This window comes from Polyodon spathula, chromosome 19, assembly GCF_017654505.1.
Source record: "Polyodon spathula isolate WHYD16114869_AA chromosome 19, ASM1765450v1, whole genome shotgun sequence".
Classification (NCBI taxonomy): domain Eukaryota; kingdom Metazoa; phylum Chordata; class Actinopteri; order Acipenseriformes; family Polyodontidae; genus Polyodon; species Polyodon spathula.
Window position 1 is genome coordinate 33,883,364 of NC_054552.1, and position 23,591 is coordinate 33,906,954.

Sequence of the window (23,591 nt, forward strand, 5' to 3'; positions counted from 1 at the left end):
GAGTAGCTAATGCGCTTGTATTTATTGATCAAATAAAACAAAACACTTTTCATAAACAAAAGGGCACGTTGGCCAAAACAAAGCACACAATAATTATGTATTGGTGCTGGTATTAATCCAGCACGAGTGGCAACTGTTTTCAGTTTTCTAACTTACTGTCTCTCCGTCTCTTTCTCCAAACTCCCTCCCACTCTCACCCACCCACCAGGAGCGGCTGCTTCGCTTTTATATATGTGGCCGTCTCCCAATTGGTAATTACTTGATTAATTGAGCGATGTCCAGGCTATACACAAGTTTTAGCTGGATGGGGGATTTAACCGTGTCCATGCAGTAAAACAATAACAACAAACATTGTGTTTTTAAACATTAAACAATACGTTTAAATCAGATTACAACAAATCCAAAATAAGCACAGGGGCAGGGTGCACCCACGCCACACTTTCGTAAAGCAGCTTGTCATTTACAGGCAGAGCAGGCAGTACACCAAATCAAACATACAGTGCTGCAGAAACAAAAACACATCCTCAATTAACACAAGCATTATTTGTGTATTCTGAATTTATATATGGTGATGGACTTGTCTGAAGATCAGATAAATAAGACAAGTAATATTTTGAAAAAAAATATTATCCAATTGATAAGATAATGCATTCAACACAAAGTAAGGTAGTGCACTGCCCCTTAGTGGACAACAACACAATGCAACGAATGAATATCTGTGGAACACTAACATCTGCTGGAAAGTTGTTGTGCTGCATGTTTGTGTTTGGATTGGTAAAAAGTAATTTTGTGCCATTTTGGGCAGAAGTGAGGTGGCGATCTTTGTAATCTGTTGTATGAAACCTCACAATCCTCCCCAGATTTGTCCCTTTTTTTCAGCTGGGTTGTTGTGTTTATTTGGTTTCTACCTGACACAAAAAACGCAGATCATTATGTTGTTAAATTACTTGCTTTATTTAAAATATTCCATGTCCACATATTTAAAAAAAAAAATAATGTCCAGTTGTGATAATTGAACAACACTGTATTTACTGTTAGGGTAAAACCTGAGCATGGCAGAACTGTGATGCAGGTAAACAATACATTAAGTACTTTCTGCTTTCAGAACTCATTCACGTTCCATCACTTTGAAGGTTTATAATATTTTACTGGATATCCTCTGCCTAAGTCTTGCTCAGTAGCTTTCCCATAAAATGGCAGTGTACAATTGCAGGGTTAAGAACTGTGACATATCTGTTAAACCATATACTGTACTTAACAAAACTACAGGACTGACTGGAAACTTTCCCCAAAACAAAACAGGATTGGGTGAATGGTCCAATACATTTCTAAAATGTTTTTGTATGGATTCCTCCACCTATTTATATTGCCTGTAATCATTGTAAATGGATCTGGGTTCTGTTGCTCTAATATTTCACTTATCTGCCTTTGCCTGGCTGCGATCTTTTCTGTTCAAGGACAGAGCAGCCCTTCCTCAAATCTGGGGACAATGTGACCAGTCAGCCCGGCCACCCTCACCTACTCCCCATATAGATGAAAGCAGTTGTGGCTGGCTGAGCTGAAAAGACACACCGCAGCATGCTTTGAATGGAATGAGGAAGAAGTATGTTCCTTGTTGGCACCAAGGCCTGCCCAGTAAAGGCAGATTCAGAGAAAGGAGGAGAACTCAGTACTAGAGCAAAATAACCCAGAACCAATCAGAACGAATGCAAACACAACAGCCAATTCAAATTGCATTCCTAGATACTTACAGTGCTCCAAGACTCCTAAACACAATATTATATAGGTTGTGTTTATTAAACGTATTTGTCCTGTAGTAAATATGCATATATTTAAATGTAAAGAATGACTAAATGTGCAGTATTACACTGTTAGCTTGCTTTCTTTTTTCTCTCACCCGTAATGTGCAGTGATAGGCAAACATGAAACCTGGTTTATATCACAAATTATGCTTGAATGGCAATCACGATATAAAGCAGGTTCATCTACAAAAACAGTAGCATTAGCATACCTATTATACCTCTACAATCACGTTATCAGAGTTTTTAACTACAACTTTTCTGTAGTAACACGTGTAGTCAAATTAGTACAGAATTCAATCATGAGCAATTCATAACAGCATAGGCAACAATGATATTTTCAGACTGGAACACATACTGCAAAAATCCACATTTTAAAGCAGAAAGAAGTACAATTTACACATACAATATGCCTTGCAACCAATACCTTATTTTAACACTAATGTACAAAAGATAAGCATGTTGTTATTTTTTTAAAAATTATTATTTAAAGTACAGTACATTTTTACAGAGGCTCATTTCATTTTTACATTTTCAAAGAAAGAAAACTGCAAATAGCATCTACAGGAGAGTTATTGTAGCAGCGGTCACAAATCATCCCCACGTGCATGAGAAAACCCAGACTATCTTCAGCAGCCCTCTCTAATAAAGTCAACAGACAGCCTTGTGATTTATGAACCTCTGGATTAAGAACATTTGACAGGAGAAATTGGTTCATTATTTGTCTAACAATACAGGGTGGTCTACTTTCAGATGAGGCTTCAGAGACCTTTGCTCCCAAACAAGTCCCAATTCTGCATCATGCAGGACTCTGGTAATGCATGCTAGATAACAGTGGAGAAGATGACTTGGCATGGCAGCATGGCCTGAAGTGGATTCAATATTACATTATTAACAAATCTAACAAAAACTAAGAAAAAAATTTAAATAAAACAAAGGTATTTTTAAGACTTTATTAATGTTAGATTTAGAAGTTCTTAGTTTTATTAAAAACCCACACATTTATAGTAATTATGTATACATAAATATTTAATAAGACATGATACCCTAACATGCCACCTGTATATCAATATTTTGTTAAATATTTATAGTATGCATTTAATCATAACTTTCAGCAAACAGGCAATTTATTCAACAAGTATTGTAAATTTCACCTCTGGATAAAGTCATAAAGATATCTGACTGGTACTTAGAGAAGTAGTGTACTGCACACATACAGTAGAAATCACTAACAGATGCCCCACTCTTCAGGACCTCCCTGTGTGCACGCATCAGCAAATACAATCAGTATCTACAGCTCTGACAAAGTGTTGCGTCACCTAGAATTTCAAGACTGAGACAAAAAAAAAACTATATGAACATAACTTAGACATTTTATTTAACATCATGTAATCAAAGAAACTACAAAAATTATATTGCAAAAGTGTATCGGAAGCTATAATAGACATTTCAATATATCACCTTTTTCATTTTTTGACAATTTTTCATTAAGTATATGGGAAAACTACAAAGTGGCATGTAATTCAATATGTTAGCATAACATTATTCAGGTTTTATTCGACTTTATAAAGCAAAATGAGCTCATTCTAATAGGGTGACACAAAACCTTTGGCCAAAGCTGTAGTAGTGATCGTTATAAACGCAATGGGACAAACCTTACATTTTTTTAAAAAGTGTAAATAAAAGAAAAAGCTTATTTTCTAAAACACTGCGATTATATCTGGTTTTGAAACTTTTCACTAAACCAGTAATTATGTTTTCAAGCAGTATTTTAAAGAATACTTTAAATATTGTAAAGAAGACTTCAAACTTCTGTGTACCTGTTGTAACCCTCAACACAAAAAGCCTGGATTTGTCATTTGTTAGACATCTGTGACTTATTGGTGCAATAGAACACATTGTTGCAAAGGAGTGCCCTGTTGTATGTTTCATAAGCAGTGTGGCACAAAAGAGTGCAATACTGGTTTCACAGGAGACAAGTCAGTCAGACAATACACTCACAATTACTACCTGAACTGCACTGAATGCTCCATGAGTGCAGCATTCTGAATTCTGATCAGACAGCTAATAAGTAAGCTGATACAAACCTCACCAATTTAATGGTTGGGATCCTAAGTGTGGCACTTCTTTGTGTCATACAGAATTCATTTGAAATTGGCAAAAATGTGTGGTAGATTTAGGGCCTTCTAACATGTGTACATGTCAAGCCAGCCCATATGAAACCTGTAGATATCTCTAGCTTCTATTACTATACCCACAAGGTGTCAGAAGCTTTCACAATGTATGGCATCACAGGGCATGCTCACGGGACAATTCCCCTGGAGCCCAATACTGTAATGTAATGCTCTCCAAGTACATTAAGAGGGTATCTGGGCATGTCACTTCCCAAGCACCATTTTATGCTAATGCGGCTGTATACGTTCATCTGGCGTTTCTTTTATTCCACTTGAAAGAGGAGATGAAGAAGAGTTTTTTTGAATGGCTGAACTCTTCCCGGGACTCAAAGCAGTTACATTAATCTCCAAGCAGTTTGAGGTAGGACTGGAAACACAGAGAGAGGTGGCAGGGTCCAGAAAGGCAGACTCGCTGTCCTGCGTTTTAAAATAAACCACGTAAAATACTGGCAGAATAATACCAATTAAAAGCATGAGCGCGACTGCGTTCCACCACTGGATCCCCCAGTCTGATCCGTGAGGAGAGGGATTAGGGTTTCCTGTACCATGGAGAGGCCCGCCATGCGGCTCCAAACAAGACACCTCTTTCAGATCATCAGTGGACTGGATCAGCCTCTCAATATCATGGTCTATTTCCTTGAGAAAGTCAGTGCATTCTTCAATATCCATCCCACAGCGGCTAGCCACAGCTGTGTCCTCATACAGGGAGGGCTCTGCAAGCAGGTTGAGACACCGGGAGGAAGAGGCTTGAGGCTCCTTCAGATCATTGCTGGTCTCTGTTAAAACACTGTGTTTCTTCACTGGGATCTTGATGACTTTCAAGGCATACAAGTCCTGCTCCCGTATTAGGTTGTTCACACGCTTAATGTCTGCAACCTAGATTTTAAGAAAAATAAAAAAGATACACTTTTTTTCATGCTATTTTACTAAATATGAGCAATAACCAAGCCTTTGAAATGCACTGCTTTACCTATAAGGGACTGTAATATGAAACTAAGAAGAGAAGTAAAAGGTACAGAGTGGATCAACACAAAGAGAATTAGAGCAGAGACTGGCGTGAAAATGGACTGGATTATCACTTGTTAAAAACCTCTCTCTCCAGCCCTCATACAGTATTACGAAATATGCTGAGACACATGTTTCAATATCTAGCTGAAGAAGGTCAAGGACTTACTTTGCAGCCATACTGCAGAGCTAACTTGTTGAGGTTGTCTCCCTCCAAGACGTCCCTCTCTAATAGCAGCATGTCCGCCACTTTCTCTCGATTGAGCCTCGCCTGCTCCCGGCCTCTGGGTCTCAGCTCCATCACATTAAACTCATCCTCCGAGGACTGGTTCCCTTCCCCTTCCCCCTCCCCCTCCCCCTCCCCCTCCAAACAGGTAGACACAGCCTTCCTGACTAGCAAGGACATCCACGGGGGCCCGGAAGGGTCTCAGGAGCGAATCCCTTAGCCTTATCATGCTGGCAGCACCTGAGGAATGGCAAGAGAAGAGTGGAATCACTCATCCTGTGCAAGTAAATGATAGCTTGGTGTGTCAAAGTCTTATCAAATCTTGCTCAATGGTGTCACTTTTGCTATCCGACATTGATTAAGACTTCTTGTTGAAACACTTGTTTACTTGAGTTTTAACCAGTCCTCAATAGAGGGATCCCAATACCTGTGCACAGGTGTTACACAGACATTCAGGAGAAAAGTCATTTCAAATTAGCTTGCAACGTTGTCATTTCAACGTCCTGGTTTTGACAGTAGTTGAGGCAAGCTGCATCTACAACAGAAACTGGGAACGTCACTATGGCTTTAGCCACAGCTGGAAACTGTTTGCATAGAGATATGAACTGGTGATAGGGGTTTTACCAGCTCACAGCTCACTTATTTAACAGCTCAATGCTGATATGAAACTGCAACCACAGGTTTCCAGCAACATTTGCATTTTAACAAATACGTTACCCACTCCATGCTTGCGATACTGAGCCTTATTCACAAACAATCAAAGCTTAGCAATTAAAGACTACTGTATCAAAACTAGTCTTACCATATGTAATCCATATTTGTACATTTGTAATACCATATGTTGTACATTTTAAAAGCAGGGAAAGCATACCTGAACTGGAAGAGTCTTGGGTTCTGGTTCAATAGCAAATGTGGGTGATTTTAAAGTTTAGCATATGAGGGCTGGCATGACCAGTCTTGACAAGGGAGCTCAACAAGTCACACTCTGTGCTTGTATCTACATGTGAGTAAAGAGGAGGAATGCGACCTTAAAAGGGAGGAGAATGTTTTTTATACTTCAAGACAACCAAAAAAAACAAACATGAATATGTAGGGCACAAGTTTACAGCTCCTTAACAATTAGACATCAGCTAACAAACGGAGTTACAGACAATGTAATCATACCCCGTTTCATTATGATTATGATTATTGTCTTGTTTATTTTATTTAGATCCCCAAACTGTATGCACAGTGGCGTCATTACATACGTAATTACCTGAACAGCTACTCTCCAATGCGTAAATCAGCCTAGCAGTACGTTTCGTCCTCAGCCTCAGTCTTATAAGTTTGTGATACTACCTGTCAAACATTAGACAGGTAGTGTTGTCTTCTGTACTGTAAATGACTGTGCTTACTGGGGATTCAACCGCGTTTATCACATCCACATCCCGAAACACCGGAGTTACGCTGCAGTGCAGAATCCATTGCGTTGTCTACGGGTAAAAGTACCTGCCTGCTACGTCACAGCACCGTGCGGGTCTGCAGACAGTGGCTGGAGAAACACTATGTTCACATCAAGTTTAAATAGCGAACACATATCGGGTTTGAAGACACGCTTTTTAATTGTGAGGTTTCTCAGCTCTCGCAGAAATTGTGTTATTAATACAAAACAGAACCGGAGAAAAAAATTGAAAAATGTAACTGGTAAATAATCCACTTGTACCACAAGGGGTATTTTAAAAGAACAAAGACACTTACAGATATACCCATATATTTAGATATACATAAAACAAGGATATGAAGTAAAACTGACTTACCTAATTTGAACTACATGATATGAACATAACACGGCAGTTTAATTCTGCAAGCATGCGCACACACCAACATGATGGGCAGACGAGACGATTGACAGACCGATAAACCAATCAGATCCCGTGAAAGACGAGTTGGCTAATCACTTCTCAGAGTGAACGAGCGTTGGGTGTATCAAGTTTGTTAGACGATTTCCCGGCTCTACGTGTCAGGCAGTGCGAAACTGCTGCGCTGTTTGATTTATCGTGGAGAGATGCGCAGTGCCTTCACATTTAGCAACGCCTAGTGTGATTACAAACTGCATACGAGACGTTCGGTCCAGTTTTCAGTTTGTTTCCAGTTAATAGCTTTAAGTCAAGTTCACAACATTATTATAGATTTAGATTTTTTTAAACTTAGTTCAAATTATAATTACGTTTAACTAATTGTATTTAAAACAGCTCTCTCTCTCTCTCTCTCTCTCTCTCTCTCTCTCTCTCTCTCTCTCTCTCTCTCTCTCTCTCAATTCAGTGGTGCTTTATTGGCATGACTAACAGCAGTGGGAAGAAGGTATAATGCACAGTGAATTTGCCTTCTGTCGTACTGACTCTAATCCAGAGTGGAATTTGGACTGCACAGTTCAGAAAAATAGGTCTTCACATCCTCTTGAAAGTGCAAGGTCTCTGCATTGACAAGTCCGGGGCAGTGTTGAGACTTTCTCTTTCTTTTTAAAATATATTTTCCTTATTGCATCTTCTCACAGTGACCACAAGGTGTCACTGGTGCTTTATTAAGAAACCATTGGCAATCTGGCTGCTTCTATCCAGCAATCCCTGCACAGCTGGGGACCCTGTCCTCTGCAGTAGCAGCTCCTGGACAGCCTTATCATAAGTTTAGCCTTACTTTGAATTACAAACAACCATGCAACTTGCACATGTTTGCAATGATAAACTATACTCAGTTTAAAGATACAGTCCTATACATTGTTCTAGCTTAAAAATCAACTGCATCTCACTGTCACCAATGGATGATGATAGCTGTTCTAATGCAGACTGTGAATCATCAATACCTTTTATTGGCACGTATTGATGATTACTTTATTTAAATAACATTGTAGTTCCTATATCATTTCAATTCCAGCTTCTTACTGCAGCTGATCATGAGCTTGCACACCTTTCTTAAAAGTGTTCTGAGTTGTACCACTAGATGGCACCGTTTATCCACAGCAATGGCATTCAAAATCTATTACAGAAAGGACTATAAACTGATACATACTGTAGAAAGCAAAGGGAAATACAGATGTACAGGTGAGCGCACTCCCCCGGAGGAACCTGAAGGAAAGGACTCTGACTGAACTGATTCAGAAACGGACACTGATGTGCAAAGGCTGGGGGCCACTCTCTGTGATGTCACAAAACAAGCAGAAATTCACAATGGAAAGCATCAACATTTTTACGGGTCTGTCTTTATTTATTTCCTCAATTAGTTAATCTTATAAATCCCACTATTTCATTTAACACGTCTCACAATACTCACAAAATGCATTTCAATTTAAATAATGGCAATGAAGGGGTCTGACTTCAGAATCCAAATTGAAACAAGCCAGATTGTAAAACATCAAGGTCTCTTTGGTCTTTCTAGTACGGATATTTGTTTCTATATGGTAAGGTTTTCCATTGGGTTTCTGAGCCATGTTTTATTTAACCTCGCCAGCACAGTACAACAACACCAGCACTGTAAAAGCGCCAGCTTCCAGGAGCAAATCTCTAACTCCCTGTTTAGCTGTTTTTATTATATTCCAACATAATGTAATAGATTTTTAAAGTAGACAGGGTGTAAAACTGCATCATGTCTTTGAGTACATAGAAGTTTGCTATGGCTGTATAATTGGAGCCTGAAGGGGGTGCAGTCAGTTTAAGCACACTGAACTAATGAGAGGAAGGCAAGGGCTGTGAACGGATCAGTGACTCTAATAGAATTAGATTGTTTGTAAAATAAATTAAAAGAGGAAACAAGGCAGAGTTAATCAATGTCTCTAAAGCCTGAATCTGTTTGCAAAGATGCAGCGGGGCGGAATAAGGCTGTTAGTTGCAAATGAAAAGAGGAGGATTCCCTTGGTTTAGGAAATCCAGAGCAGAGGATTAAAGGTTTTTATCTGGACTTTGTGCAGCAACAAATCCTGGCCTGAGACTCAGATTATGAGAACTCTCAAATTCCAGTAATGGATATGTCAAGTTCGCATCTGCTGAGGAAATCAACTGGTTTGCATCGCACTTTAACTACTAACAAAACAAGAACTTTGTACTTAAAATAAAATAAAGAAGAAAATAAATGTACGCCTTGTTGTGCATTATAAGGCTGTAGTTTCTTCCAGAGATTCTGGTGACAAATACTGTTCTGTCTCATTATAAATGCCAAGAATGTTGTGCAAAGTTTTTATAGCCCATGTAGCTGTTGTTTGTAGTAACCTTGTGCTCAAAGTTGCTCAATTAATTGTGGGTATACATTTGTTTGTTTTGCCTGATTTTAAATAGCATTGAAATTAAATAATGATGCCCCTTTCAAACCCAATGCACAGTTTAACTTGTAAGCCAGCGGTACCTCGGGAGCAGTGAGTTTCTAAGGAAAGGTCCGGCGCTGTTTTTAGTCCTCTGATTGGTGGGAGGCAAGGCTTGCTCCCTTCTGGCTCCCATCCACTTTGCACTTGTGAAAAGCCTGCAAGGACAGTCATGAATGCCAGCGTTGCCTTATCATATCATTTACATAACATCCAGTCCTTTCTGCAGCATGGTCTGATTATCACTGGAGCGGGATAACACAGAGGAGCTACGGACCATTGAGCAGCCAGCCTAACTGACAGGAAAAACTAAACAAAAGCACAACTAACATTGACTTGACCAACACAGAGCCCTCCATCGCAAAGGTGTGAGACTGAAAACCAGCTACTCCACTGCAAGCTCTCAGAGCCAAAGCCTTGCAGAGCTGCTGCCTCCCTCATTCATTCCGCTTGTGCTGCAAAGCATTTCTGTGGCTTTAGTTTCATTAGCACTTTTACTAAAACACCAGACACATCTATAACACTAATTAGAAATCATACAGGGCAGCTTAAAACGTCCTTAAATTGAATAACTGTTTCTGTATTGCTCTGGAATCTTTATTTAAAAGATATCTAACAATGCAGTATTCACATTGTGAGGAATTATGAAGTGAAGTAAATGAGCTGCACCACATTCTCTCACTGTTTATATTATTTTAAACATTGTAAAGCATTTCAAACTCTGAATAGCAAGTCTAGCATGAGCCGAGGACCAGGCTTACCCCTTTATTAAACAACGCCTCTATTCTAGTATCTCATTGCCCCAACTATTATTATTATTATTATTATTATTATTATTATTATTATTATTATTATTATTATTATTATTTGTTTCTTCATATAAACAAATGCAGTGCTGGGCCATGAAGTTCAAAAGGCAATACCACAACCAGCCCATAGGTGGCACTGTTGCTCCTTGTTGAAACGCTAGTTCCAGAACAACCTTACCCAGTCTGACCTTACCCAGATCTGACATGTAAACAGACTTGTGTTTGCTACAGGCTCTAGCCTAGCAACACTGCAGTGAACAGGCAAAATATGGACCGCTTTTATTCTTGAGAAAGTGTGTCGATGATGCACATTTTCAATGCAATGACAGTATAAAGGGAATCCTGTAAAAGTGCAAAACAAGCTGTTGTCTGTAACTTCAAACACAAATATGAATTAAACTATAAACTGCAAGGTGGCGTGTTGTCCTGCTTCTTTTACATGTTCGCACTGGAACAAACATTTGAGTGTAAGAACGTTCTATACAAACTCAAGCAGACAAACACTTTGGCTAGGGCCTTGACAATTGAATGTTTTTGAAACTAGGAATGCCAACAGCAACACAAGAACTCTTTGTGTATTTCTCTAGAGCAGTGGCAAGGACACAAGGTTGCAAATAGACATTAAGAAAATGGGCTAGCAAATATACAAACAGACTCAGGACACTGCTTCACTAAAAGCAGTCGGTGCCCCTCTGTTTGCAGCTATAAGGCCACGCTCGTGACTGTCAGGATTGGAGGGGTCCTTGTATATTCCACTTGTACAGCATGTTTGTTTCTTGTGAGTAAAAGGGGGAAAGCAAAGTTAATCCCTGTAGGTCTGGATCACGGAAACTAGTCAAAAGCACATTGATTAAACGTCAGCTTCGCAGGTGAAAGTAATTCATAACCCCAAGGGTAACCGCCACACAGATTCCAGGAGAAATGTTGAAACGGAAAATTAAAAGATAAATTACAGCACTGTACAGTTTTGTCCCTTTTGTAAATTCTCTCCAGATGAGAGCGTCTGACACGTCAGAAACATATAAATAAAACAAACAAAACAAGCAAACAAACAAACAAACAAAAGGCATCTCTTAATAAAGATTTCAGTGTTTAAAAGGGACTGTGGGTCACTGTTCAGTAAGGGGAAAAGAAGAGGTTGTTTTTGTTTTTGGTTGTTTTTTTTTACACATCTAAAATCTGTGCATTGCTTAAGGTTAGGATTTAGACACTCATTAACATCTGGTGCACTATTTACATTATACATCTACAACTATACATAACATTCAGCCAATCAATAGCTTGTAATATTGCTGGAGCTAACGTCCGTTTGGTTGCATGATTGTATTGGTAATGGCTACATCGGTACGGTCCAGCCTCAACAACAGTGTCAAGGCCCCACTCGGACCCCATGGCTCTGGGTCTGTTTGCATAACCTTGCCCAGCCACCACCACTTCTCAGTGTGTCAGCTGGCATTCCCTGATTGACAATGACTGAGCCCTGAGCACCAATGAGGTTAGAGGTGCTGTGTGACCTCACCCAGAGAGCTCATGCCACCGAGGACACTTTGCTGAAGTGTATAAGAATCATTTCCAGCCCACTCAGCCTGCAATCCCATTTGAAAGGGCAAATCTTTCAACAGCTACTTCATATAAACACCAAACGCTCACTCGGAATTCATTAGCAGGAGTCAAGCTTCATCAGTTTTTTGTTTCTTCTTCATTATATTTTTTGCAAAGAGAGCCAAATAGGCTGCTTAACAAATCCCATTGTGAAAGTTAACTGTGGCATTCCATATGCCAGCATGGACTCATGGTGAAGCTGTTCTGTAAAGCATACCGTTGGGAGCATGGTAGAGCTCGAAATGAACATTCCCACCCCCATAGTAAAGCATATCAAAATGAAACTGGGAATCCTGCTTCTAGGAGGACAGTGGGCTGGTCTGCTTGGTCGCTAACTCTGCTTCCTTGGTTTGAATCCCTGGGTGTAAATCAGAGTAAAACTACCCTAATCCCAGAGCCATCTTAAAATAACTACATTTAACCAGCTGACTCAAATATTAGGAGGAGTAGGTCAGTCATTCAAGGTTGGCGTAGCTGTTTATCAGTTATGTCCTTGTCACAGTTTTCCTAATCTGACACACAGGTCAGTGTTTTTTTAGTAAAACCCCTGGTCTTATCCTGTGTTTGAACTCTTCAGTGTCTAGTTCATTGATCTAAACACTGGAATGCATCAATTCAATATCAACTTCCATATTGTTTTCAATACATTCTGCATAAAGCCTTGTACTGCGTGTGAGACATGTCAGTTGTCATGAACGTGGTGTACAGAGAACCCTATTGCAATGATCTGACTGGCCATGGTTTTAAGATCTTCAACAGCTTAGCTCAATGGAACGGTTGACACCTGGTTTCTTTTCCCTGTGCAGTACATGGGCTATCCGTAGATAATAATAATAATCTACATGGTCACAATCACCCATAAATCACACATCTTACTGAAAGAAAAACAGATACAAATAAAACTCGACATTTTGCCTGTGTGTCCGTTTGGATTTCCTGCTTCAACAAAGACACAGCCCACCTAGCCAGGATATCCTGGGGCCATGTTTATATTAAATAGAAATGACAAAGGGGAGAGAGAGCTGCCTGTTCTGTAAATTGCTTGTGATCTTTTTATTAAAATATGCAATGACCCGTATCACACACAGAACTGATATGATGAACGTTAGGTGACCGAGGTAATGCTGTGTACTGTGCTGTGCTGCCAGTGCACAGGTAGCATGTTATTGTGTGCTGCTGTACATGTGCAAATCAAATAGAATGGACAAGCACATCTGTACAGGTTAAGAGGGGTTACAAATACACAGTGTGCATAGGAATACAAAGGAAAGAAAGAATACATGAAACCAAGGCTTTTAATGAGAGTGTTGAGGGGATGGAATGGGCTGCCAAGCCCTGTTGTTGAATCAATGGGATCCTTTAAGACCAGGCTTGAAAAGGTTTTGAGATCATCCATATACTGTGGTTTGGATGAGCGCTGATGGTCGAGTGAGGCCTCCCCTCACGCATTCTTATTTTCTAAGTCATTCCACAGAAGAGGTGACTGAAAATAAATATATTTATAAAAAAAATCCCAGACCTTAAGCAGCAGGGTAATGCGCTCAGTTTGAACTCTCTACAGCGTGTTTGTTAAGATGAATAAATGATGAGTTACCATGAATTACACAAGATTTCTTTCTGACAGAGCTTTAGGAGTTAGAGGCTGCTTGCTTGTAATTATTTATAAACAAGCTCTTCTGAAACGCATCCTGAGAGCCGTTGCAATTGTGAAGGTTGCTCTGTTTATCCAGGGTTCAACAAAAGGACAGCGGTATGAGGGTGGGATCACTGACCAGCTGGCAGATTGGAAGAGACTGGGTGGGTGTGCGGGCCAGAGGGCAGGAGAGCCAGAGATTGAAAGAACGGAAATCGGTTTGATTCTCTGCACTTGACTGCTGGCACTGTGGATGAATTTTCTATGACCAGTGTAAGATACTGATTAAAACTTCACAATTTGGCAGTAGGAGTGCCATGTTCAGCTGTGGCCAAAATTCTAATATGCCATTTTGAATTCTAATATGAAATACTGTAATACTATTATGGCTTCCAGTAGACTTTTACGATATCATTTTGTAGTTTCTTTGCTTACATGATGTTAAATAAAATATCTAAATTATGTTCATATAGTTAAAAAAAAAAAAAAAAAAAAAGAAAAAGTTGTCTCAGTCCTAAAATTGTAGGTGATGCTAAACTTTTGGCCAGAGCTGTGCAGGACAGTAAGAGTACAATTTTCTATTGTATGCAATGTAAGCTCACCAAAACTTTTCATTATGAAACCTGACTTCACCAGCATGGGGATTGCAGATGTCATGTCAGCTTTTTAACTTGATGCACCAATGAACCAGCATTCGCTTTCAGCTGCTATCCAGAAAGCACATCTCAACCTAATGCTAAATTATTGAAAACACTCCCAGCTCTCAGCTCTACAGCATGTTCTCTGAACCATCAATTCCCTCTGTTTCAGCAAACATTTCAAACTAAATTATACACAAAACAAAGAAAGCAACCTACAGACTCTTCCCTGGAATCCTGCACAGCAGACTCATGAAGCCACAGGGTTCAGAAGACATAAGGTCGCCTGCTAGGAGATCCAAGCCAAACCAGCTGAGCAGTGTGTTTGTTATCAAGTCTGTTTGAAAAGATAAATACAAATGAAAACTTTACCTAGGCTTTCCAGCGGAGACCAGTGAGCCTGATGTTGTGAATCAATTCTGCGGCTACACAAATACATGCATTGTTGCACGACTTTAGATATAGTATTCCATTACAAGCTTGAATGAGGCAATACGGTAGAAAAAAATATCTTTGAAATACAGCACGTATAAAGGGATTATGCAGATTTCATTGTAAGAAGTAAATCGGCTCACTTTCGATATCCAGTCCAGTCATTTCATGATTGAGTGTGTCTGCGCTATAGCCCCTTCCGATAGATTGCTCTTGCGGTCAGAAATACTGATGCAGGATTAGAGAGAATCATTTGTCAGGGAAGGAAGGAGCCTGAATTTTGACATGGATTGTAATTTAGTGGAGACTCCAACCAATATTAACACTTCAGCTCGGCTTCTTTAAATTGTGCCATGAGGCACTCTGTTTAACATATTAACCTCTGACCCCATGCAAGGCCATTGGATAAGTCAAGGGTCAGAGAGAGACAGTGCACATGGTTTTCCTTGGAGTGAGTCATGTTGACACATCCAGCTTTCCTCTCCCTGCCAGCTCCTGGCTGTGTGTTTGAGGCTCATACCTCGAACAGTCAAAGTTAACACTGGAACACTTGACAAACCTACTTCCGCCCTGTTCTTCACTGTCAGTAGGTGTGCACATTCTCAACCACGGGGCTACTAAACATACATCATTGCCTCCATCCACAAACCCCTCACATGGCTTATAGTGTATGTGTCATATGATACACAAATATGTACAGTACCTAGAGTATAGAGTTATAGATGTTCCAATTTCTCAACAAGGATGTTTCTCAATAGAGTTTTTTATTCAGTACACCTTACAGTGACATACAAAACAGTCTTCCATGTCTTTGGAGATACTTCTAGGCTGTTGATGTTAACTACGTTCACTTATTTATATTGAAATGTTCAGGCATCATGGTGTATATTAAAGGCAAGGTAAAGCCTGGTTCTCAGAGGCTTAACAATATATTTTTGTATTCACGGCAGGTAAAACAGTCGCACAGTTTGATTGAAAGTCAGTTCTGTGCCTCTGTCCACAATGTGTTCAGTTTTAACCCTGAAAATGCTCTAGAACTCTTTGCAGCTGTGAGCAAGACATCCATTTGTTCTGTGGATACAATGGTTTAAAAAAAACAAACAAAAAAAAAAACACATCTATATACCAAAAAAGATTGCTCACATTTAAGGTTAGTTGGAGCCAGAAATATCATATTAATCTAGCAGTTTACCAGAGGAAGTTGCCCTGGTCTTTTATAGAAAGATGACTGCGATCCCCGCATGGGGCCAGCACAGATAGTCAGTGTTCAATTTGTGTCTCGCTCGCTCTGTCTATGACCTAAGTAGTGCTATGTGCAATCCTCCCCAGTACAAGAGCTTCCAGTGTTCACTTACAGATAGCATCAAATTAACATTGCTGACTGCTTGCTGTGCACTTGAATTGAACTGAAAGAGATTTGCATATACTTAAAACATCCTGTATCTCCCGTTTCTTACTTTGTAAAGAGAAATGAGTTCTAGCTTGAGTATTGTGCATTAAATTAGTGTCTATTTATTAAACTGTAACACACTGTAATTAGCAAATACATAGATAGCTGTGTTGCATTTTAGGCACTGGGTAATGTCTGTTATAATTGCATTGTATTTACACACCTTTCTGTGTATTTAAAAGGTAATAGACATTGAACCCTCTTGTGCGATTACAGTGTAATAAGATGCACTTTATGTAAACTGTTTTAAAATCTCAAGCAGATAAAGCAGGAATCGACTCAAGTCCAATTGATTGAAATCCATAGGTTAGAAGCAGTCATTTCTCTAGCCGATTGCGTTTGGCATGTAATCTCTGCACATTTGTTTTCGGGTGTCTGATCATGACATGAGAACTGTTCAAGTGTTCAAACATTAGCTCGAGACTCCTGTGTGAGTTTCACACCAGCCTATTAGCTGTAATTTTGCAAATTGATTGCTAATTAAGACCTTGTTGTCGGCAAGTGTTAAATTGCTCAGAAGAGAACTTTGTAAAAAGTATTTTGTTTTTATTTCTTTGGATGGAGCAATAGCTAAATCAGACCACCCTTTAGAAAGTGTAATTAGTTTCTGTATACCCGATTGGGTTTTTACTGATTAAACGGTATATGTATTTAAATTATTTTATTTATTGAATGCTCCTGTGTGTATAAACACAATCCGTTGGCTTGCCCAAACAGTGGGGCTCAATCTCAACTCTGGTGTGATGCACAGCGGAAGGGGCCAGCGACAGTTCAAGAAGTCCATCAATGATGAGCACTGCTTTGAAATAGAACTCCTCCATCGAACGTGATGTTACTGCTTTCCTCTAGGAACCCCAAAGATAAGGCTCTGTTAAAAATAAAACTGCCTTCATTTCTCTTTCGTCGTCGGGGACACAGAAGGAAGAATAAAAAGACGACCTCTGTTAGCTGCCACTGATCAGGCTGAGCTCAGGCCTAATTGGAAGACCCTTTTTACAGTCCTGTGACTGGCTGTTAGTGAAGCTGTCAATTAATCTTTTCTCTTTTAATGAGGTGGGGGATTTCCTGTGGCTCAAACTCACCACGAAGTCTGCCAAAGCACCCAGAGGAAGCGACGGCCCTACATTGAGTGACCCTCCAATTAAAAATGCACACACACCCCTTCCCCAGGCGGTAAATTGGACTGACCCTGCCTCTGAAAGAGAAAGGCTTAGCCATCAAACTTGTTGAAGGTTCCCAACTGGGTTTCACATTATTTTTCTAGTGGAAACAGATTGCTGCCATTGTACACAAACGATGTGGCAACAATGATATCATAATAGCGATAAAGGACTGTGCATTTGTGTGTATTTAATCTAGCAACTTCATGAAAGGTGTATAAGTAAGAGTAAGGATTAGGATTCAAACCAACAAAAATCCCTATAAGCTCTCTCCGGGCATCCTTTGGTCTCCATGGATTTGTGGTTCAGGAATTTGAAAGGTCATCTTTAAGAGCATAGTCAGTACATCTCTATACAATCTATCTTCATCAATACGTATACATGCTGCATTTCAATGGGGTTCCTCTCTTTGGCAAGTTTATTTTTACATTCAAAATACGGATGTTTCCCCAATGGTTCATCTGATAAAGTTACTCCCAAGTGCAGTGCAGGGTGAGTCAAGTCTGTGGGAGATGGCTGGTTTGAATACTGGTTTGACAACTGTGCCAAGTTGTCATTGTCAGCTAGGGGATTGCAGGGAGCCTCTAACAGTGCAGTACTGCATTTGAGTCTTTTAAAAGCACGTTTGTCATTAAATACATGCAAGATGCAGGGATGGTAGTGGTATTCAGATCTGTCTCTGACAGACTGCTCCGTCAGAGCCTTGCTTTAATTGCTCCAATTAACCCTCTGGAGGCTGCAGGTCCTCTGCTCACATGGCTCTGACTGGCCTTTCCTTCATCTGCGCACTTCCAGGACAGAGGAATTAGAGTGGAACTAAGCCATGGCTTTCTCACACTACCAAGACGCTGGGGAGTCCAGAGTCTTCTCTTAAACTGCAGGGCTGGCCTGAGCTTCCTAGCAGCCCATCCCAGCTGTGTGAACAGAGCCTCTGGGTTTAAGGTACAGCAATCTGCTATCTGGCATGGTCCATACATCACCCAGACTGGGGTGTAAACACCACTGGAATGCAATTACAATCATCAATATAGACCGCATTATGAGATGCTGCACGTCATCCTTCAATTACTGCTGTTCAATCTCTGCAAGCCAACAGGACAGAAACAGGCCAATTAATGGAAGGCAGGTGATCCATAACATTGTGAATATGTACATCATTTATCATTTAGAAACACTGGACCTTTTTTAACAAATACAACCGAAGCGTGAATAAAATTCCCATGAGGTTCACATGAACAACACTGTGCTTACCAATAATATCTTCATTTATAGAGACACCTATATAGGTTCCACAGAGGAAAATAAATTCCGTGGGACCATATTGTAAGTGGAGCGCTGTTCGTAAGGGCAATCCCTTTCCATTAATTTGCGAATGTGTGAAAGAATGAATTGTTATTGAGGTAAGCACCCTACGATACTGAGCATTACATACTGCAGGATGAATACAAGACTGTTAGAAGAGTTTCTGTGAGAACCCATTCTCAGCTGAAGAATGCTACTGCGACTCTGTACAATATGCATAGCAAAAGCTGTGTTTACTGTAGACCTGCATTTTGATAGAGTAGGTGTGGTCAGTGAAGTTTGAGAAGTCAAGCCAACACCTAGACCCACTTTAATACAAACACCTTGAACACATCTGTAAAATGCTGTGCAGTGAATGACTGAATCAAGTCTTCTTCTTAATTCACTGGAGGTTTAAAATGTTTCCCCAGTTCCTTAGAGCATGACAGTATAGCAGAATCATCTCCCCAGAGGAAAGGGCAAGCTCTGGAACCAGATTCATCCACAAGGCTCGACACAGGGAGACTAAACAGCACCTTTTGATTCAGATTCATTTCTTTTTAAAAGTAAAGCTCTAGCAGAAGGGAGAGGGGATAGGGTTTGTTATCTACCAGTAGGTGGTACTCTCATTTCACTTTATTTTCAAATAGAACTCTTATAAAGGGCATGTTAAATATTCTAGTCCCTCATACAGTATATCCCACAGTAGAAAGTTTGCTGAGGATAGCTAATACCTAAACCCTGAAAGGATCAGTCTCCGGGTTAAACACGGGCCAAATGAGTCGTCTCCTGTCCCTATACAATTTGACAGAAGGCAGGGGAATTCCTGAGGGTATTATTTTTAAAAGCTGGTGAGTATTGCATGGGTTAATATGGATTAGCTCCCTATTTCTGGTTGTGTTACAGTAGTGGGAACACTTTTTTAGCCCTCTCTTTCACTCACGGTTACAGGTGTACAATTTAAACAGCATGTGATAATATACAGGCTACAGAATATAAAAGAAAGTTTACGTCTCCGAAGAATGGTCTAAAACCTATTTTGTGACTTTCGCAAAGAATACTAAATGTGATGTTGATGAGCCTTCCCTCGGAGGTGTCACAATAAAGCCTAACTTTCCCAGTCAGGAGCTGGCAAGACGAATGATTCATACATACAGAATAACTCACAGCTCTGGTCTCTTTCTTGTGCGTGTCTATGAAAGGTATGTACAGCAGTTTTTACCAGAATATTCACTATAGCATTTTCCCTTGATCATAACTTGTCATGTCAATGTGTTTTGGTCTTCTGTACAGATCAGAAACAAATGCTGTTTAGCATTTAGCTTTAAACCAACACTGTTTAGACCAATGTATATTTTCTCTTCCTTCAAGAAACACACATTATATTCAAATAAATAAATGCATCTTCAGTCCTATAAATACACATTCTGTGCTGCAACGATGTTGTATTGTTGGCAGTGAGGATTTTGAACTTGTCTTAGTCAGCTCATTCTATGCATGTACCACATCTACACCCCATGAAATATAAATACTGCACGGAGCTTGGCTGGAGGAGATCTTTTACACAAGCGGGTTAAAAAGCCTTTGTTGTTGGCGGTGTTGTTTACTAAAATACAAATCGTTTTTGCAGGAAACAAACCCAGCTCTGAAGTATCGCGGCACAGCCAGAGAATCCTACACTATATAATTTGATATTGTTACGCTGGGTAAATAAGGGTCAAGTTGGATGTCATTTACTGTTTCTCTGGAATTTGCACAGTGCACAATGTGTACCCGAATGATTATTTGAGGTGAGTTGCACCCCAAGGTGGGTGAGGTGAGATGGAAAGGGTGGCAGGCAAGCAAGCCTCACAGTTGATGCTCAGCGAATCTGAAAGGTCACGTCATGTTTTCTGGCAATTGACTCAATGGATTTGGATTCTACAACATAAGGTCAGGCCATTTTTCACGCAGCACATGTTTACTGGGAAATGTGCCTTCCAGTTGTTTTCACATTGACCTTATTACCCTACCACAGTGAAGAGCCTGGCACACAATATATATATATATATATATATATATATATATATATATATATATATATATATATATATATATATATATATATATATACTGTTCTGTCTGTTCTTCTGAATGACAGAAACTGGCATACCAAGTAGGAGAATAGATAACATAAGCCATTTTAAAAGTTCTGTAAAAAAGCTCCCTCTAAGATGTAAAGACTGGGTACATCTCAGCACTGCTCAACCTCCCTTACTCTTGGGTAGCCATGTAAATCACACTGTGTGGCCCCAAGGTGTGTAATCTTGGGGCCACACAATATCCAGGACAGATTACAGTGCAGGTTAGCCTAAGACCTAGGCAGGGCCCCCTCCGTCCTTGACTGCATTCCACACATGTTCCCACAGTGCAGTCTATTGGGCCAATGAAACTGTAACCTTCCCTCCTCATGCATGATCAACCAGTCAGACAGAATATCAATGACTTGTTTAATAACCTCACTAGTTTTGGGTCCCATTTTATACTGAGACATATGGTGCTAAAGCCCAACCCTATTGAAGGGTATCTCCTGGGGATCAGTATGAGTCGGCATTTGTGATGATATGTTTTCCTAACCATGTTGTGTACATACTGTAGATCATGGTCTAATCTGATATTGAAAATCCTGCTCATGTTTTATTTCAAAGGGCAGTTTTTGCAGTTCATTAACTTAGCAAGTAGTTTAGTAACACACTAACCACTGTTAGCACTGATTAAATAAACACCCCCAAATAGTACGTGAATACAGTCCTTACCATTGGCATGCACTGTATGCTACAAACACACTTGTATGCAAGTACAAGAAGATGGCAGGCAGTATACAGAATGGGTTTGTTCTGTTTCAGCACAGTTTCCAGCACTGTTGTAAAAAACAGGTTATGGCAGAGGTTATAAAAGCTCCATCAATGTTTCTAAAAACACAGAAACACCCCACAAGGTTATAATGTAGTAAGTGAGAGTCATTAGGTTGTTATTTTAAAGGCTTTTTTTTTTTAAAGCTTAATAATTTTCTAATGCCTGTTCAGTCTCAGTTTACTTTCACCCCTTAACAATTCCAATGTCATGCTCACCACAGTGCTGGAACACCAGGCAGAGTGGGCTCGTGGCAACAGGCCTGAAACACTTAGATCATTTATACAGGGGCAGGCAGGGAGCAGCAAGAGACCACGCCCCCTCCCCCCATCGGAGAGCAGATCTTTCCGCTCCTCCGGCTTGCGTGGTGTGACATTCTTCTCACAGCTGTCCCCCCACATCATGGCCAATGACATAAAAAAACCGACTGTTGTCTCTAGATATCAAAATCAGATTAACAGCAGCTGGGGTCAATCTGCCGTCAGCGCATTCAGCCGAGCGCTCCGTCTCTCGTGCAAATTATCATTTTTTGTAATAATTATTTTTTTCTCTGTTTCTGGAATGTTTCTCCTGTGATTTCAATCAGCAGTCCACGCTAAAGGTTGCAGAGCGGTCACAACATTATTTTAAGATCAATCGTTCTTGTAAACCATACTCCGAAACTTATGAAGAGATAATGTTTTTGCAGAAAGGCAATAATATATGACACCCCTTTTTGGATTATAAAGATGTCTTGGCATGATAAATGTGGCACTCTATGTTGTATGATAAAGTTATTATGAAGGGTTTAATCAAACCCTAGTACAATTCATTACTTCTAAATCAAAGCAAAGTCTAGTGAAATCAGGAACAATTATCTTTAATAGAATTAATGAGGGGCAAGACAAGTCAACAAGTGCATGTAATGAAAATCACATGATAAATGCATGCCGTCTTAGATGCCTCTTTAAATACAGCTCGCCTTTGATCCAGGGAGAGAGTAATATAGCACTGTTCAGGAGCACGAACACACTCCAGTAATAAGAACACGTGGCTCAGGAGCCCCAAGATTCCAGAATTGTGTTCCACTCGGTTTCCTCCTGCGACGCCACCTCCTTTTCACAGGGCCAGTGCATCAGAGCATGCCACTTAGCTTGGGCAGAGCACAAGCAGACCGCCAGTTTACTAGGGAGAGAGGAGGATGAGTCAACCAGGACAAATCAGTTCAATAAAGACAATAGCATCCACAGGGAAGCCCAAGCTAGTGGAAGCCCCCTGTGCTTTCCTCCTCCGATCCGTGGAGCAGGCATTGCTTTGGCTTGGCTGTCCTGATAAATGACACTTTCAATTGGGGGCAATTGGACTCCTGCCTTTGAATTTTTAAAGGCAGCCCTGCCTAGAGGGATCAGAAGTCTCAGAAAAAAATGGTTGTGTGGAGAAACACTAAAGGTCCATCCGAGACCACAGATACACTTTCGATCTTTCAAATGAAGTGCTTGAAATAAATAATGTTACAAAATACAGTGCATGCAGTATCTATGTCTATCTACAGTGTATGCAGTATATATGTCTATCTACAGTGTATGCAGTATATATGTCTATCTACAGTGTATGCAGTATCTATGTATATCTACAGTGCATGCGTATCTATGTCTATCTACAGTGCATGCATGATCTATTTCTTAATTTGTAATTGTTTTCCCCACAATAAGGTTAAACTAAGACTATTTAAAAAAGGAATGCACAGATGGAATTTCAATAAAGGTATGCTTGGTGTTCCAGTGTCAATCAAACAGAGCTTCTACAATGTTAATAGTTAATAGTTGTAGGGGCGTTTAAATTACTATCATTCCTCAACAACCTGTATTGATACGCTTTGGATCTCTATACGTCCTCCTGCTGGACACCATAGCCTACTACATCTTCATATACAGTATCCCTGAACTCCACAATCCTGGCACTGTGACAAGTTAAGGTAATATTGGAAATCTATCTATCTGTATATCTATCTCAGGGGTACAGACTTTGTTTGGTATTTAAACCCCCAGCTCATTTTGGTTCTCGTTAACTTGCTTTATCCTTGCTTCTTGTTTGTTCAGAGCAAGATGAGTGCACGTTTGAAATGCACATCACCATAACGTTTGAATATCCTTGTATTGATTGCTTTTTTAAAGGAACGGGGAA

At 40.0% G+C, this 23,591-nt stretch overlaps 1 protein-coding gene across 1 annotated transcript; it reads right to left on the bottom strand.

Annotated features, from left to right (window-relative positions):
- Positions 1-266: 266 nt before the first annotated feature.
- LOC121294890 (lysM and putative peptidoglycan-binding domain-containing protein 4-like) lies at positions 267-6,985 on the bottom strand. Its single transcript, XM_041219048.1, is given in 5 exon segments — positions 267-4,849; positions 5,148-5,333; positions 5,335-5,444; positions 6,076-6,201; positions 6,460-6,985. Coding segments are annotated over 3 exon segments (933 nt in total). The 5' UTR covers positions 5,434-5,444; positions 6,076-6,201; positions 6,460-6,985; the 3' UTR covers positions 267-4,201.
- Between the last annotated feature and the right edge of the window lie 16,606 nt (positions 6,986-23,591).